We start from the raw sequence: 18196 nt of genomic DNA, 5'->3' as shown, positions 1-18196 counted from the left end.
AAAGAGCTGCCAGGAGACCAATCCCAAAGATGACACGTCACATCTGGAGTCCATCTAACACAGTAAAATAAGGCCAAAGGAATGAGCTCCAAATACTGAGGAACATCAGTATAGACCTGGAGTCTCTAGCCATATCTTCCAAGCAGGCTCTGGGATAGGTGTGCTTTCACATTATGGTGTGTACACTATTTATGTGTTCTTACTTGCATCTATATCACTTTGTTCTGCCTGTTGAAGGGGATCCTTCGTGACCCCAAAATGTTGCACGGAGTGTATTATGCTATGCTGCTTACACGTCAATAAAAAAAAAAAAGACGTATCTGATATGCCATTGGAGTGCCGGTGTCAATATTTTTACTTGTGTATTTAGACCGTTGCCATCCATCGACAGCCGGAGCACTCACTTTACAATTCTGGAACAGCAGTTTTGAGTGTGATTGGTTGGAAGATATAGTCCATATACCAGACACCTAATTGTCTGACATACAGAGCGTCACAATGGCAAGTTGTAAGAAAGACCAGGGTCTTAGAAAGTGCTTCTAAGTGTTTATCAAATAACCGAACATCCTCCATAGTGAGTATTTTAAGAAAGGAAATGGCACCACAGGGACAGAGCTCTTCATAAGGAACCCATCCTCAAAAGGATGACACTAGAAGGCTTAGGAGGGGGAAATACCTTGCCTGGATTAGACCAATAACTGTACAACACAGGATGTGAGAGTGCACTGGAAAGTATTTCTCTGGTTAGGGACTCTTGATGAAACCCTGACATGTGACCTCGGGGTGGGAAGGGGTCACCTCCAGAAGTTCCATGTTCAAGCGTGTGCTACAACTCAAAAGGACAGTGAGGACTAAGAGGAAACAGGGGTCCAGGCACCCAGCACCAGACCGGATAGGAGGAACACCTGCAGATATCCCAAGACTATAAGCAGAGCATAAGTGGGTACAGCCCCTACAACTGCCACCCTTGTGCTTGATGTATTCCATGCTACCCACATAGCGAGATCAGCACCCAGGAGGACTTGTGCTTGATCTTCAGTATGTTGCTACTTTCATAGGGCACGTGTGCCACTTTTCAAAGGTGAAAATTGAAAGGGCACATTTAACCTTTGCAGTTATGTGAAGAAACATGCTAGCAGAGAAATGTCTTGATAAAATTCAGAAAATTAAACAGGGAATAAGGGAGTATGCTTTCTTCAGAGGGAATACATCCATCTCCTAAGGACACTAGCAAAAAAAAAAAAGTCACTCTAGTCTAGGTGAGGTTAAATATGAAAAATAACATTTCTACAAGACAGCTGTATTGACACTACTGTATTGCACATTACAAATGCAGCACAACTACAATTTCATTGATGTTACTTTACTGTGTGCTGATGCTCTTTATGTGATTGTGCAGTTACCTTGTATGTCCCAGGGTCATAAAGCAGAATTTTAAAATGAATTCTATGGCAGCTGTAATATTTAGCTTATTATAAACTGGTGGATGGGATTACATGTGCGTTAATTGGTTAATATCAGTGTGTCTGTTTACAATATTGTGCTTCATTATACTATATCTCATTACTTCCTAATAAAGTTATTTATAGGAAGTAATGATATGTGAAAAAGATATAATTCTGGTTGCAGTACCCATCATAAAGCTAAAGCAACCAAATGAAAACCTGCCTGTCTACAGTGTGCATTTATTGACACTTATCTCAACACTTGCTACGCAGTCAAGCTCATTGTTGAACTGGAGACATTTATAAATGTAAAGAATGGTGTAGTGTGTATAATCATATGACAAAAGCAATACAAAAAAAAAATCTCTGCACATTATGTTTGAAGTGGAAACTTACATTTAAAGTCATAAGGTGCTGATAGCGAATGGCACTCATGTTCTTCAGCATATGTCCTTCATCAAACACTGCAAAATTTAGCTTTAAGCGTCTGAACAAACTGCGATCCTCAGAGCTGCTAATTGCACAGTTGTATCTGCCATATGTAAGGAAAAAATGGTAAGCTTCAAAGAATTTTTCTTGCAATAGTAACAATGAAGAATTACTGAACAATTAAGGTAAAACTCAATAATTAAAATAAAAGATCTTTTTAACGGCTTTCTTTCTCACTAATGATATGTTTTGATTATAGCAGGCATGCAATTCCCAGTGATCCCACAAGATGTCATCTGAGTCTGCATTGTAAAACTTTAAATGCTTTACTTCCAGCAACTAAAACCCTTGAACTCCCACTTCCAAGGTTTTGGAGATGTGAAAGGTTTCACCGTATAACTTTTTTGTGCTTTTGATCTATGTTTTAGGGACAGATAAGGCTTTTTGCTGCAACACATTTAGATAAACATTTAAGAAACGCTTTTGTCCGCAATGCTACCACATAAGCGAGCTTTTTATGTAATATAGCAAGTAGGTGAAGGTCAGAATCAATAGTTCCCTTTCAATAAAGAATAGATAATTTCGCTTTTACTGCATCGTGACACACACACGCGCACAATCTTTCTGTAAACTATTAGTGTGGCACTAAAAGAAGAAAGAGTTTGGTCTGACCCAAATGGAATTGGTGTGCCAGCAACATTGCACAGTGTTGCATAACTGGGAAAAACAAGTGCATCAAGAAAAAAAGTGTGCTTGTTGGAAACCAGAGACTTAATGGAGAATATTTAATTTTTTTATTCCATTTTGATACCCCACAGGGAGCAGGATCAGGTGTAAGAAGTGTAAGGCACTTTTATCATGTGTTCTAAATGTTGGGTGTGCTGTGCTGAAACTCCATTTGTCAGATTTTCCAGCACCTAGAATACATGTTCCCAGCATTATGTTTCTAGATAACTAAACACACCAAGATCTCTTCACATCTTTTGTGGGTAGTATTGCATGTGATTGTTTGAGAGCCAGCTACGTTTTTGAGCCACATTTGTATACTTCTCATAGTAATATAGTGTGCTGCATCTAAAAACAAATGGAACCTTTTAGGACAAAAAGAAAAGCTATTACCATTTTGTTTTAAAGAAGCACGTTCAACAAATGCCATGACCTGATTTGCATATGCATGTACAAATCAGAGACTTATGTAGTAAAGGAAGGGTACAGATGACAGTTGTGGAACAGGCATGTTCCAAAAAAATTCTAGGAAATCCTTTATTTCTATTGGGACAGGCACCTTTTTAAACTACATGCTAAAGCTGGAGTTAAAATAGCATGTAAACCATATCTAATTATAGCGATTTCACTATATGGCGTCAGCATGTCTGTTGCAATTTAGTAGTCAATTCTCTTTAAATAATGGAGAGAACCCACTGTCTCCAGCTAAATAGAAACCTCCATTTCACAGTGCCTATCTTCTACCTAATGGCAGACCACAACAAATTCTTCTCTATGACATACTGTAAAATTAGATTTGTTTTCAAAGACCTCCCTGTCAAACAACCACCCCCCTGCCCAAACACGAAAAACGAAGTATGCGCCCGCTGCACAATCTGAATATATAATTTATTACACCTCCATGTGGTATAAGTACCAGAAGCAGGCCTATAGACATGCACAGTTGAGAGAGCCTAAATTCAATGATGACAGGCAGAGAGGTATGCCATCTCAAGCCCTGAGGTGTTGGATAAGCAATAAACTTTGCATTGTGCAATACAGGAAAATGGATGGACAGGGTCCTACAAAACTGAAGCAAAAGGGGTCTCTATTTGTAGTACAAGTATAACAAACATTTGTACCTATCCTTCTAGAGTACTCACGTTGTGACAATTACATTAAACTCTACCACTTTATTAAGTATGTCATAGCGCAAGTACTTTCTTTCTTCCTGAGAACCTGAAAAGAGAGAAGAATATTGGTATATTGAAAGACATACCAGTGTTTAGATGCAGAATGGAAAATACTGTATTCTTACCATAGTAAAGTAAGAGATTCATGTCTGGACACCACTGATTGAATTCTCGTATCCAGTTATCTGTGGAATTAATCAACATTTAAGAACCTGATCATGTTTTTATTAAAATGTACTAAGCCCACTATAATTCTTGTTGTCTTGCACATAGCCTCCAATGAAAAAACGTGTACAGTTATAATACTAACCTAAGGTTGAAGCCGGTACAACCACAAGGTGTGGACCCTTACTTCCCAACATGTAAAGATGAGCAAGGAATGCTATAGCTTGAACAGTTTTGCCCAAACCCTGTGAAAAAAAAAAAAGAAATGCTTTCAGTATGCTGGCTGTTTATCTTTTCCAACATACTGTTTAATTGGACCAGCACCTCACTGTACATGTAGTGACAGAAACATTCTCACCACTTGGACATTTCCACATTTCATAGGTATAACTTTAATCTAAACTGGGATGTTATGTCCAATACAAAATGTGTAGTCCAAGTGTTAAGTGGAAACAAGTCTTGCCCCTACAAAGGCTCTGGTGCATCATACTGCCTTCAAAATTCAGATTAGTTCAACATGTGTGCAAATAAAGTGTTACATGATCTCAAAATAATATGCCAGTTTCTGGAAGGCCTAAGAGTTTGTGATGGTTTTGTTTAGATATGCTCTCTAGCAAAGGCCCATATAATGTTCTTTTTTTTTTAACATTCAATTTTTATTAATTTCAAAAATACAAAAAAAAAAAAAACAAGAAAAAGGAACAAGACATTTACATTTACTTCTACAATCACATATTTGCAGCTTCTTTGATTACAGCATATAAATCCCGCACAAAAGGGGAAATAAAAAAAACGTAATAATCAACATTGATAACAAAGGGAAAGGGGAGGGGGGGAAAACAAACAAAAGGGAAGGGATCGTATTATAACCTGGGCATCCATTTAAACACTTATTGGTATACTACAGTTTAACCAAAGTAATATAGTAAGCACAAACCATGTATAAATATACACAACGGGCCTCGTTGTGGGCCTAACTCCGCCCTCCTACATAGTAGTACCTCCCATTTTTTACCCATGTTTTTCAGGAGTCGTCCGCATTATCTACATACATATCTGTTTGTTGAAACTCCACCCATGGCTGCCATCTATTCTTACATGATTCATATTTAAAGTGTTTAATAGCAGTCAGTTCGTCCATCCTCCTATAGTATTCTATCTTTTGAATCCATTCCTTCAAAGTGGGAATAGTTGCTGTTTTCCAATGTATGGGAATGGGAATCTATTGTCATTTTAATGGCATTTACTCTACCTGTCAAGGACATACAAGTGCGGTGAAATAACCAAGTGGTCAGATCTTTTTTTATAGTATATAAAGTGGTAATATATGGTGCCGTAGATGCAATTGCCTGTTGTATTTCCAATTCACTAATGGGGGCTTCGAGTTTTTCCAACTGGTTGTGGGATATTTTAGGCAACACAATATTATTAAGGTAGTCTTCTATACGTCGAAGATGTAGTTGTTTAACGTGGGGGGTACTATCAGACCTTACACTATAAAGAGAGGCATAATACTCACGAAATACATTAGAGATGTCAGTTGTGGTATGTACCACAGCATCTTGGTTAGTTTTTATTTTAGTTATAAAATGTACTCCCTGCCGCGTCTTTAATAATTTGGTCAAGTGTTTTCCGGGTTTGTCCCCTAGTTCATAAGTGCGCTGTGAAAGAAAACTGAGAGAGCGCCTATAGGTGTTATTCAGCGCTCATATAATGTTCTAGAGAGACACCAAACAAGACTAGGCTATTAAAAAATACCCCCCAAACACCTGACAGAGCACCCACGTCCATCTATAGAAAACAGAAAGAACATGGCATGAATACAACTGTCAATCAACCACCAAAAACTCAGATCAGATCATGAGCATTACTAAAAGGGCATTACTCATAAATGCAGCCAAAAGACTAATGGTAACTAAATGATCTGCAGACATCCAGGGATAACCATGCATTGTTCTTTTGAAAAGTGACGAGAAACATTGCTGAACAACACCCATGATAAATCCTGTTTGGAGTTTCCAGAAAGGCACATGGGAGACAGAAAATATGTGAAAAAGGTACTCTTGTCTGATGTGTGCAAAACGGAATTGCCTGGCCTTATAACTAAAGGCTATATGAGGTAGAAAGATAATGTTTATCATTGCAAGTACACCATAGTGAAGCTGTAGTGGTGGAATCATGATGTGGAGATACTTTTCATTAGCAAGGACTGGAACACTGGTCTGGCGTAAAGGTTAAGATAAATTGAATTATACAGGCGAAATCAACAAGAAATCTGGCTTTAACCTGTAAGAGACCTGAGACCGGTGCAGAGGTTGGTCCTCAGCAGGAAAATGACCAAAACACAAAAGCAGGGGGTGTGGAAATTTTTGAAAAAACTACTTGTCCAAGGACTAAAGCGGGGGCCGAATCTACTTGTCCCTCATGACAATCTACTTGTCCTGATACAAAAAAATAATTTTAACCAAAACCGTATTTAGCAGTGCTAAGAAGCGCTTCTCATTGGTCAGTGATGTCAGGTGACCGCGTTGACTAATGGCACCCCAGTCGTGCCAGGCAGATTGCGCGTTTTCCTGCTGCAATACCACCCTGCCTGTGCGTTTGCACACGATCGCAGTTGAAAACACTGCACGTTTACTCCCATGCAGATGGGGGCAGCAGGGCTGGTTTTCATTTTTTCAATATTTATTTACTTTGTAAAATGTTTTAATTTGTTTTATTATTTTTACTTTATCGTCTTTTTATTTTTTACATTTTTAATTATTTTTTTACTTTATTTTTTTTTAAACTTAACTGTATTGCTATCACACAGGGGTAACAACCTCTGTGTAATAGCATTTGGAGGTGACAGGTTCTCTTTATTGACCCTGTCACCTCCAACACCGAAGTTCTAGCACAGCACTGTGCTAGAACTCCTGTGACAGGAACGAGCAGCAGCTGCCGAGGACAGAGGCTGAGGGAAGTGACGGAGCCTGTCACTACTCCACGCCCCCCCCGCTCTCAGCGCTCCACCCCCCGCTACATTCCCGCCCCCAATTTAAGAAAAAGAAAACCAGGCCTGCTACTTGTCCGTAGCAGGGCTAAAACAGTGATAAAACCACTTGCCCGGCGCCCGGAACTGCATGTCCCGGGCGTCGGGCGATACGAATTCCACACCCCTGCAAAGTAAAATTTTAACTCGCAAATCTAATTCAACAATGTATTGGGTCACGAAGTGAATGCCTATGCAACCAACAAATGACTGTTGTTCAAAATGAAATTGTAAGAACCCGAATTACATCTAAGTCCAAGGAGGGTGAATATTTAGACAACACACATTTGATTTTCCTGGGTTACATTTGATTAAAAAAAAGCTGGTTCCTCGGCAAAGTGTCTATCTGTTAAGACATGGTAACACAGGAAATTAAATTTAGTATAATAGTAAGACAGATACAAGTACACAGATCAACTCACCATCTCATCTGCCAAAATTCCATTGACATTATGTTTGTGCATCAAAGCTAGCCAATTCAAACCAATCTTCTGGTAAGGCTTGAGCTCTAGACTTTAAAAATAAATGCATTGTCAACAAACACTTGTGATGGCAGGAAACAGTGTGTTTAAGAAAATAGATTCATCTAAAACAAAGTAATGCATTGCTAATACCAGGCTAAAATAAATACAACGCTACAAGTACATTTACGGAGTACGTTCATTTGTTTTGACACTCAATATGACCACGAACTGGTTAGATATGTAATCTTTCTCAAAACACTTACAACTGGCAGGGTTCTTCACAAAAGGGTTAAGAGTTTGGAGAAGGCAGGAGAAGTGAACAATCTAGAACAGTGGTGGCGAACCTTGGCACTCCAGCTGTTTTGGAACTACAAGTCCCATGAGGCATTGCAAGGCTCTGACAGCTGCCTTAGAGAATGAGCTGAATTAGAGAATTTCTCCAGTTCAGCTATTTCGACCTAGATTGTTTACTTCTCCTGCCTTCTCCAAACTCTTCACCCTTTTGTGAATAACCCTGCAAGTGCCACAAACAAAAGGAATCATGTTCAGTAGCACTTGGGCTTACACCTCTCAGGAACTCTGACAACAGACACTCTCTACCCCTCTAGTGGGGGGTTTTACGCCTCCTGATGCAATATACATTTTACTATAGTAGCAGCGGCGGGTAAAATCAGAGTCCCCAGACTGAGTCTACAGTGGGACCATAAAGGCCTTGCCACTGTTGCCACTGGAGGTCTTACTTGCATTACTGGGAGGTCTCAAGATAGATTAAACCCTCCCCCCCAACAAAAAAACCCTAATTCAAAAGGGAAGTATCAGCTCTGTATGGATTAAAACACAAAGGGGACCAGAGTTCAAAAAGTGAACATTTACTCTTATAGGTCGTTTTTTGCGCACGCAGTTTTAAGGCTTGACATGTTTGGTCTATTTACCCGACGTGACCCCGTCTTTTATGTTTTACTAAAAATATGGGTAAGAATAAATGTTTTATAACATAACGTAGGGAAACTTTTTTTTAAATATATTTATGGTACTTTTTTCATTATATAGTAAAAAAAAATAACCCCCCCGTGGGGTCACAAAAGAAACCTCTATCTGTCCCCAAAATGTTTTAACATATATTGCAAGGCTATAGTCAGGTCATGCTGACTGGTGAAATTTTTGACTGACTGGTGAGACACCGCCAAATTTTTCAAGCCCTGCTTATAGGAAACACCTGGAAATGTTAAATGGACCTAACCAGTATATTGAAAAATCTACCTTCGGTCTTCAAATATACTCCTGTACCTTAGCAGCACCCAGTACAGGGGTAGCCAAACTTCGGCCCTCCAGCTGTGGTGAAACTACAAATCCCATGATGCATCTCTCTCCGGGAGTCATGTCTATAAGAATCTTGCAATGACTCATGGGATTTGTAGTTCCACCACAGCTGGAGTTTGGCTACCACTGAGCTAGTACTAACTCCTGTCTCACTTGCAATTTGTATAAAATCTTTGTTAGGAAAAGATACAGCCAACATGTTTAGGGAAAGGGACTCTCCCCCCCTTCTTCTAGTGTCCTACTGCAATTAGGACAATTAACAAAGAAAGCCTGAGCCGAGCCTGGATTGAGGCTAGCGTGTTCTAACAGCATTTTATCTCATGCTTTTGCATTTACCTCTACCCACACCACTCCAGTACTATCATAAGCCTTGCAAAGTCCTGTTCCTTAAGCCTTACATCTGTATTTCTATAGCGGGAGATGCTCGAAGGCACGGCAGCTTTTGACTATTTCTCTCATGAGATTTGGTGATGTCACTACTGTGCTGCTCTCTGATCTATTTCCTGGAGTGAAAGCTCCAGTGAAAAGAATCTCCCTGCGGCTCCTGCTTCATTCTCTAAATCCGATTTAAGCACCTCTCCTGTTGCTTCTGGAATATTCCACTACCCGTCAATCATGGATGCAGCTTAGACTTGAGAAAGGAAAGACTTGCCTCTACATGGATACAGTAGAAAACAAGGTATAGTAAGTTAGTAAGATGGAAAAGATAGGCTGCAGTGACCCTGTAGGCGATGAGTCCTTTACTTGACTTTTTCAGGCGCAACTTCCACAGTACATTATAAAAGGAAGACGGTACAGTTACATAATTTAGGATAAGAGTGTTAGGAAGGCCTTCCTGCAAGTGCATATCATGAAAAAGGAAGGGGCAAGTGATACAAAAAGAAAATAGCTATGTGGGGATAAATTGATGGAGAAAATAAAAAAAATCAGTTGTTAGGTAGAGGCAGGATAGGCTTCTCTGAAGAGTTTTTAGGGATTATCTAAAAGGCAGGTAGAGTAGGAGATAATCAGACAGATTATGGTAGGAGTTCAAGAAGATTGGAGAGGTGCTTGAGGAGTCCTGGAGGAGAGCACGGGAAGAGGTTATGAGGGAGCTAGAGAGAAAAGTGAAAGGCTTTGTATGCTAAGTAAACAGAATTCTATTTGTTGGGCGAGAGGAAGCTAGTGCAGTTTACTTTTGTTTCAAAATTGGGTTGCCTAGAATCACTTAGGTAAAGTTTAAGTTAAAGCAAAAAAAAAAAAAAAACCCAAGCACATCACTTTAGTTGTGCTCATCTCACGCCAAAGACAAATAATGTTCTACATCCTACTTGCAACCTCATACCAAGATGGCCATCCTTCACTTAGGGTTCAGAATACCGCACTTAGTTATTCAGTCAGCACCCACATACATAACCTACACCTAACTTAAGGCAATGGAACATTACTGACATTGCTGAATACAAAAAACTGACAAGTCTGGACATACCTTTTAGACAGTATTGATGGTTGCTGCACATTCCACCCACTTTCTCCATCTTCAGTAATATGCGTCACCTGCTTCAACAATTTCTTGGAAATCTCCTCACATTTGTTCATGAGTTTTAAAACCACCTCTCTTTCCTTGATCAGTGTTTTACAGTTCCAAACCAGGTCTAACGAAAGCGTATTCACTTTGTTTATTTTATTAAGCTGCACAGGAAAGGAAAATATTAACCATAAATGTAAAATCGTATAAATCATGTGCATTACCCTACAGCACACAATTTAAACATACATGCTCTAATTTTCATACACTGATCAGTTTGCAAAACTGGGCTCAGGACTACGAATACCATCTCAAATTTTGTTTGTGGGACCTCAGTCATATGGAGACCCTCAAGCTTTTGCAGAATGATTCCCTAATTAGAGTCCTGAGAAACCATAGCCCTTTCCACACAAAATGATTTATCAGGGTAGTGTCTGCTTTTTCTACTTACGGATACACTCCGTGTACCCATCGCACTGAGAGCCTCTGCTCCAAAAACGGAGGGTGGGTGCAGCAGGTGTCAGCGGGTGGCTTTCCGACAAAATATCAGTAAAGGATGGACACCGGCACTCCAAAGCAAGTTCAGTACGTGTTTATTAACGTACTAGTTGCAAGAAGTATAAAATAAACAACGTTTCGGGGTCTCACAGGATTCCCTTCATCAGGCAAACAAGTGAAGTTGGCAATTGGAATGGGTGCATATTATGGTTGCCATGCACTTTATTAGTGAACGAATATAACAATTACACCTCACTTCCCTTGTAAGGTTCAGTATAGGCACATCATATGGACTGCATCTTTCACACCGTCACACTTTTTCTACAGTCTACGATGGGGGATCACTAAACAAGGGCAACCTGACAACTGCATTCTTTAAAATAAAAAAATGCACATTCTGATCTTACTGCTTTATTGGATGCAAACATCTGATTCTAGTTATGATCTTGTATTTTTTATAAATACAAGACCAAATTAATGAAGGCTTTCTGATTTAGCTGCGATCACCTTATTTCCTCCTGTACCTGAAAAGGTGCTTAACGAGATTACAGACAGCACTATCACATTTAATACATGTATGTACTCTGCTAGATTGACAGGGTTCTTAAAGGATTTAGGGAACAGCTAAGCCACTGGAGATGAAAATGTTTGATGTTATCCGCCCCAAGCAGTAATTTTCTGACTTGTTAAACTTCACACCAGACAAGAGTACATATAGATGCCGCTCCAAAACAAACAGAAAGCCAACTCCTCAGTTTATACCAGAATTTATATATATATATACACATACATATACATACATACATACACATATATATATATATATATACACACATATACATATTTTTTATATATATCTCTCTATATATATATATATATATATATATATATATATATATACACATACATACATATACACGCACATATATACATACATACATAAACACACTTATCTATCTATACACACACGCACTTTGGCAATTATAGGGCCAGTGTTCTGTCATATTTGCCGACCGTGTTGCGTTTGCCGATCTACACAACGCGCTCGGCAAATGTGACACAACACCGGCTGCAGCAACAAATGGTAGCAGAGAAGGCGGGGGCGAGCTGTGTGCAGGTAATGGTGCTGATCACGTAGTATGGGAGGATGATGTGTAGCTGGCGCTGTATGGGGTTGAGTGACATGGATGGGAATGGTTTGTGTGCACTGACATGAAAATGGGGGCACGTAATGGGGACAAGTATGCTTGGTGGTGGCAGATACACTTAGTTGTGTCTGGACTCTGATCCCACCCCCTTCTATACCGGATGTCCGAGATTACATAACAGATCACAATGCAGACTCCAGATGTTACATAAAGCGCATGCGTGCACATGCGCATTAACAATTTTGTTGGAGGCGTGGCCGTGCACATTACGTAGGTCGGCAAATGGAACGGCTCAGGCAAATATGACAGAACACCCGCCCATCCAAAGAAACAAAGTGACCATTTGGTGTTACAGTTGAAGCCTGCATGGCCCTCAACGGCCAAAGAATTGATTTGCAAGCACTATTCCTCTCGGTCATAAAACAGCATCTAGTGACCTACAAACCAGGTGACAAAAAAGCAAACAAAAAGGAAAAAGTTGACCTAAAATTCATTCAATGGAGAGTAGCAATGTTTAGGCACCACATGTTTTGAAAAGTACCTGCATGATCTCACAAAAGGTGAAAAGTCTGTGGCTGCGTAACAGGTGTCTATAGCTTACTTGCAGCCTCTCAATCATGCAGCAGGTAAATCCAGATATACCAACTCAAGCAACAGCAATGGGTGGTCACTTTGTGTTTGTCTGTTTTTGGTTAGGGTATCCTCTGCCTTTTAGGAGCTGCAGGACATTTATCCCTTACCTTAATTGTTTGGTGTGCATTGGTCTTTTATTGTTTCTTTTCTTATAAAACAGTCTCACCTGTTAATTCAGTAAAAAGGGAATGGACGTGGAAGAAAGGAAGGTAGAACACACTGATCCCTGCCTGCCCACCACTGCTCTGCAATGCCAAATGAAGTTCTGAGTCACATGCAGCTGAAATGCCATACAGTAGTAAATATAATACAACCTGGTTGGCTTTCAGGTATTATACCCGATTACTTTGGATAAATCTGTAAGTCTCAAAATTATGCTGCAACTACAGGCATCAATAACACATATTATGATCATGGTCTGGTCGGCACAATGATAGCTGGCTTGTGAAAAGTTTGTAAATTGATTGTTGAAAACAATGCAAAGTATTAATGGTAAGTGTTCACAAGACATTTTATTTTTTCCCCTATCTGTATGAAATCTGTTTTATTTTTTGAGAAGACATACAATACATGACAAAAGGATTCACAAAGTGCTACAGGTAAGCTAAAAACCAGTACAGAAGCTGGTTGCCTTGAGGTTCACTATGTAGCGCACCTTGGATTGGTCACTCATTCCCTTGTATGTTTGGACATTTCAGTGTGAGCTATTGAGGCTTGAGCTTTTTAAACACTTTTTTTTACAACCAAAAATGAACAAAAGAGTAGACTGCTGGCTAAAAGGAGAAATAAATAACAGGCACATGCAATATTACATATCTACCAGATTAAAAAGTCTTCACCATAATAAAATCTATACAAATCCTCTACATTTCCTTTTTAGTACTTCAGGCATCCTGGGGCACAGCAAGTTTTCTTGGCTACGCTTATTACTTTTAGAAAGGTTAGGAATGCACCAGCAAGGCCCACTAAGTTTTAAAATGCATCCTTGAGCAAATGTCAAACTGCCCCTCATCAATTCATCCAGCCCTGTGGCCAATTATTAAAATAAAACATTTAAAATCCACATGTCCCTTGTGGCCATCTTTTTTTCAGGAGTGTCTCCACTGACCAGTTCCCTCATTGCAATGTCATCAGGCCATTGCAGTCTTCTGGACAGCTTTTAGAAACATTTCATGTCACCATCACCCAGGAAGTGATGTAGGCACCTGAAGGAGTCCTCACAGAGGCCCTCAAGAAGGGGGGCACAGGCAGTCCCCGGGTTATGAACAAGATAGGTTCTGTAGGTTTGTTATGAAGTTGAATTTGTATGCAAGTTGAAACAGGTACATTTTTTAAGTGCAAAACCAGCCAAAATTTCGTTTTTTGTTGTTTTGGATAGCATACGGAACGGTTTACCCCCTGTAAAGTTTGTTTTGCTGTGTGTGCCCCTGTTCAGAAGATTTCACTTCCTGTCCCTGTGACAATTGTATTTTGAAAATCTTGGGCTGTTGTGGAAAAAAGGATTGGTGATAAAGCTTCAGTGGAGACACCTTTTCCCATTACGACTCTAACAGGAGTGAATTTCCCTTCCTAGGGGTAGATTTCCTTTCACTTCCTGTCGTCTCAAGGACAGGAAGTGAGATTAAATCTTTGAGGATACAGACAGCAGTAAAAACCTCACAGTGACCCAGAAGAAGGGGCACCCCTCGTCTGCATGTCTAACAAGAGCCAACTTCCTGTAATGTACGTATAGTACTCCAAACCAGACCTAATAAGGCGGGCACTCTTTGTCGGCACGAGCGTGGTAGCATTACAACTACCCCTGCTGTACAGTAATAGCCTCCGTTTGTAAGTAGGAGTCGGATGTATGTAACTCAGGGACTGCCTGTATATCTTTTCTCCCCAAATCATTTGGCTAATTTCTAGGCACCATTTTTTTTCCAACTTCAGATGTCCTTGACTCCAATAACTATGGACAACAGGAAAGAATTATAGCTTGAGAGAAATATGCAGCTGGAAGACAGTTAAGAACAAAATGTGTATAATTTTACAGGCGAGGTCATAACAAATGTAACACTCAACGGCTAAAACGCACACAAAAAAGGTATGAACTTCTCAAAGAAAAAAAAAAGGGTTATGTGTTGCTAGGTACTTCAAGGTAATCAGGGCAACATTTTCACCTTAAGAGTTATAATTTGAACACTGTTGAAACTTGCAAATGCATATTTATCCTACACAAACAGATGGCACATAATAACTTGGGTTTAACATCAATCACTTCCACAAAAATCAAGAGCAATAATACAATTTATCAAACACAGCTACTTGGAAGAGATTTATACCTTTTGCAGTAAGAACCATTATGAATCAGAGGATCACATATGTCCCCCTACAGGTACAAACAAGCAGCTGTACAGTATGTACAAATCCATTTTACATTGTGATAGGTCACTATACAGCATACCACTTCACACTGTAAAACTCACTGCCAGACAAAAATCAATTAGCCGGTTATAACCAGCTTTAGTTTTTATTACAGAGTACATACAGATGTTCTAAAAAGGCTCAAATGCCAAATTATATTTCTTTTAGACATAAATGAATATTTAGAAAGCAGTGTGTGCGACATTACCACATATTCATTGCAGTTGTATCTTCTAGGTTTCACGTTTAAAATGACAAGGAATGATCAACCACATGTAAAATGTTTGGCGAATATTACATTCGCTGCTTTTAAAAATATACCGCTAGAGCAGGGCTTGACAAATTTTCTTTCATTCTAGGAGCCAGTTTCACGTTTGCAGAGGTGGGGGACATGCATTTTTTGGGGGGCATTTTTACTTTTTTTTACCTCATTGGAGAAGACCGGTTCTATTTAAGGTGACACTAAGGGTCTATTAGACCCTTAGTGTCACCTTTCCACTTTAATAGCTTTAGCTGGAGAATGGCAGCTGCCTGCTAAAGGCAGATGAAAGTAAATATAGCAGGCAGTGGCTGGGAGCAATAGCAAGCCTGCTATTGGCCATTTTAAATTGCAGTAGCCAATAGCAGGCTGTCTATTGCACCACCCACTGCCTGCTGTCAATAAACAGGGGGGTGAACTGAAGGAGAAAGTTCTGCTTCAGGTCCTCCTCTGCTGATTGACAGCAGGCAGCGGGTGGGTGCAATAGAAAGCCTGCTATTGGCTAGTGCAATTTAAAATAGCCAATAGCAGGCTGGCTATTGCTCCCAGCCGCTGAAAGGGACACTTAATGCTGGCTTTCTACAGCTGGTAGTAGATAGGAAGAGAGGGCAGGGGGGAGAAGTGGAGGCATGAGCAAAGCAGCGGAGGAATGGGGGTAATTGCAGAGGAACAGCGATCTCTCCGCCCCACTGGTTGCCGGCTGCAGTGGTCGGTGTCCAATCCCCACTGCCTCTGCTGATACAAGCGGGGAGAGGAGCGGAGATCAAAGTGGACATAGACCACAGCATGCAGCGGCTCCAAGCAGGGAGAATGGGGAGTAGAGCTGATGTGGAGGTGGCGGCAGGGGATAGTGAAGGGGCTGACAAAAGCCCAGGCGCCAGAATGCAATTTATAGTCGCCATGATGACCTGGCGCCTGGGCTTTTGTCGAGCCCTGCCCTAGAGTGCATCAATTCTGCACACAGGAGTAGAATAACTGTTTTTGGCTATTTTACTACAAGTGTCCCAGTTATTACAATGCATGCATGACTGTACAAATCCCAGAAAAATAAATCTAGTACCTTGGCCTTTTTGATCCTTTCCTATAGTTGCCAATATAAAAGCATGCTACTTAAGTCTTCTAAAGTGACACTTAATTCAGGAATTAAATCTTAAAAATGTATTCAAATTACCTTAACTATTAACAAGATGTTTTACTTATTTGTGTATCACTCGGCTGTAGATCCTCAAATCATCTCTGAATTGGTGCCGACACTGTCCTTCCTTCTGGAGGGTGGCTACTTTTGTTCCCCATGGTCCCTGTGTGTGTTGTAAAGTAGTCACTGCTCCAAGCTCACTCCTGTGATAGACTACAATCTCATGTTTAGTTTAATAATTTGTATTGATATTGTTGTCCATCATGGAAGCGAGCTTGGGGTGGTGGCTACTTTAAAACATATACACAGGGACCATGGGGAACAAAAGTAGCCACCCTCCAGAGGGAAGGACAGTGTCGGCACCAATTCAGAGATGATTTGAGGATCTACAGCCGAGTGATACACAGATAAAGTACATTTTTGTTAATAGTTAAGGTACTTGAATTCATTTATAAGCTTTGACTTCTGAATTTTCAAACTAAACGTGCCCATTTCTTCTATTGTCTGCCACCCCCTCCAATCAAATCCCATTATGTCACAAGTCCACTTACATTAAAAGAGTTTGCAAATATAGTATCCACTTGTAGCAGTTCTTGTCACCTAAATTAAAATTCAAGGAGGTCCGGTGAATAAAACTTTCATTGAACCAAGGTCCGATTTGAGATCCGTATCGCGGACAGAATTGTCACTCAATTCTTGTCTGTACTGCGGTCCACCATTTAGGCTGCATTCACACCAGTAACAGCACTGCAACGCACAGTTGGTGTGTCTTCACAGGAACAGTTACATTCATGTGCATGCTAAGAAGCCCCTAAGGGACATTTGGAGGTGACCGGTTCTCTTTATGGAGACATCAGGGGTCTATTAGACATTGGATGTATCCCCTGCCCTCCAATGAAGATCTTCAAGCACAGGAATGTGCTTGATATTTTGTTCATCTGGCTTGTGACAGCTGAAGCATTAAGCACTAAGAGCACAGCACGTCATGCTTCAGTGATCATAGAGCAGATCTGGGAATGAACTTTGGAAGGTGCAGCACAATCATGGCTAGTACAAGTGATGTAGGTGGCTGTATAGCAGCTTAGATCACTTGTGGTTGTAGCAGCTAGCCTTGCCCGATGTCATTGGTTGCCAAGACACCAGCAGTCCTAGCAACCAATGACTGGCGTGGCTGGGGGCCTGCACTGGGTTATGGATCAGAGGTTGGTGTATACCACTGTCAGCTAGCCATTACACAGCACAGTTGGATGACCGCAGTCTGGACAGAACTGCCCCTCGGCCCGTGACCAGACCATGGTCCACTCTTCAGTGACCCCTGACCTGAACAATATGAGATAGGTATATAAAACAAAGCCCCCATCCGAGTGCCATCTCGCATGGAACATAACAGTGAAACCTAACATGGCTATGCTTGTGTCCCTTCCAATACCAACACAGCTTAGGGTGTATACTAGGAGGTGGCATCTTCCAATAATATCAGCGTCTCTCTGCTAATATTTTATATCTATTCAATGCTTTGCAGGGGAACATTTCCCTGTGTCATGTGACTATGTCATGTTACCAACTGCAGCCTCTACAGAAATCCCTCTTCCTAGACTTCAGCATTTAAAATAGAAAAGCAGCTTAGAATTAGCAAACCACCTGATTATAGAAGATGACTTTATGGTACCATGTTGGTGAACTGAGTTTTGTGCGCTGCTGTTAAGCAATACAAAGACATCTCTTATTCATCTATTGACTAGTGATTGAGCAGCAGCAGGTCATGTCCCTGCTAACAGTCTCCTCTCCTCAAGTCAGCATATGTGCATGCAGCACACACGATTGGCTATATTCTATGAAATGCACTAAAAAGCTTGGGTAG

General features: G+C 40.5%; 1 protein-coding gene across 1 annotated transcript in view; it reads right to left on the bottom strand.

Moving 5' to 3' along the window:
- Positions 1–18196, bottom strand: part of SMARCAD1 (SWI/SNF-related, matrix-associated actin-dependent regulator of chromatin, subfamily a, containing DEAD/H box 1) — a gene marked incomplete at its 3' end in the record, with an annotated part of 100303 nt that overhangs the window by 17600 nt on the left and 64507 nt on the right. Inside the window, exons 10-15 of the mRNA XM_018565405.1 lie at positions 10221–10423; positions 7391–7481; positions 4083–4182; positions 3898–3957; positions 3743–3818; positions 1842–1977 (exon numbers count right to left, since the gene is read on the bottom strand). Of these exons, the coding sequence (XP_018420907.1) occupies positions 1842–1977; positions 3743–3818; positions 3898–3957; positions 4083–4182; positions 7391–7481; positions 10221–10423 (666 nt within the window). The remainder of the gene's footprint in view (positions 1–1841; positions 1978–3742; positions 3819–3897; positions 3958–4082; positions 4183–7390; positions 7482–10220; positions 10424–18196) is intronic.

The sequence above is a fragment of the Nanorana parkeri genome, unplaced genomic scaffold (assembly GCF_000935625.1).
Source record: "Nanorana parkeri isolate BGI_ZX_2015 unplaced genomic scaffold, ASM93562v1 scaffold844, whole genome shotgun sequence".
In the NCBI taxonomy this organism is placed as follows: Eukaryota; Metazoa; Chordata; class Amphibia; order Anura; family Dicroglossidae; genus Nanorana; species Nanorana parkeri.
The sequence above is the reverse complement of the archived record's forward strand: the minus strand, read 5'-3'. Positions and strand labels throughout refer to the sequence as shown.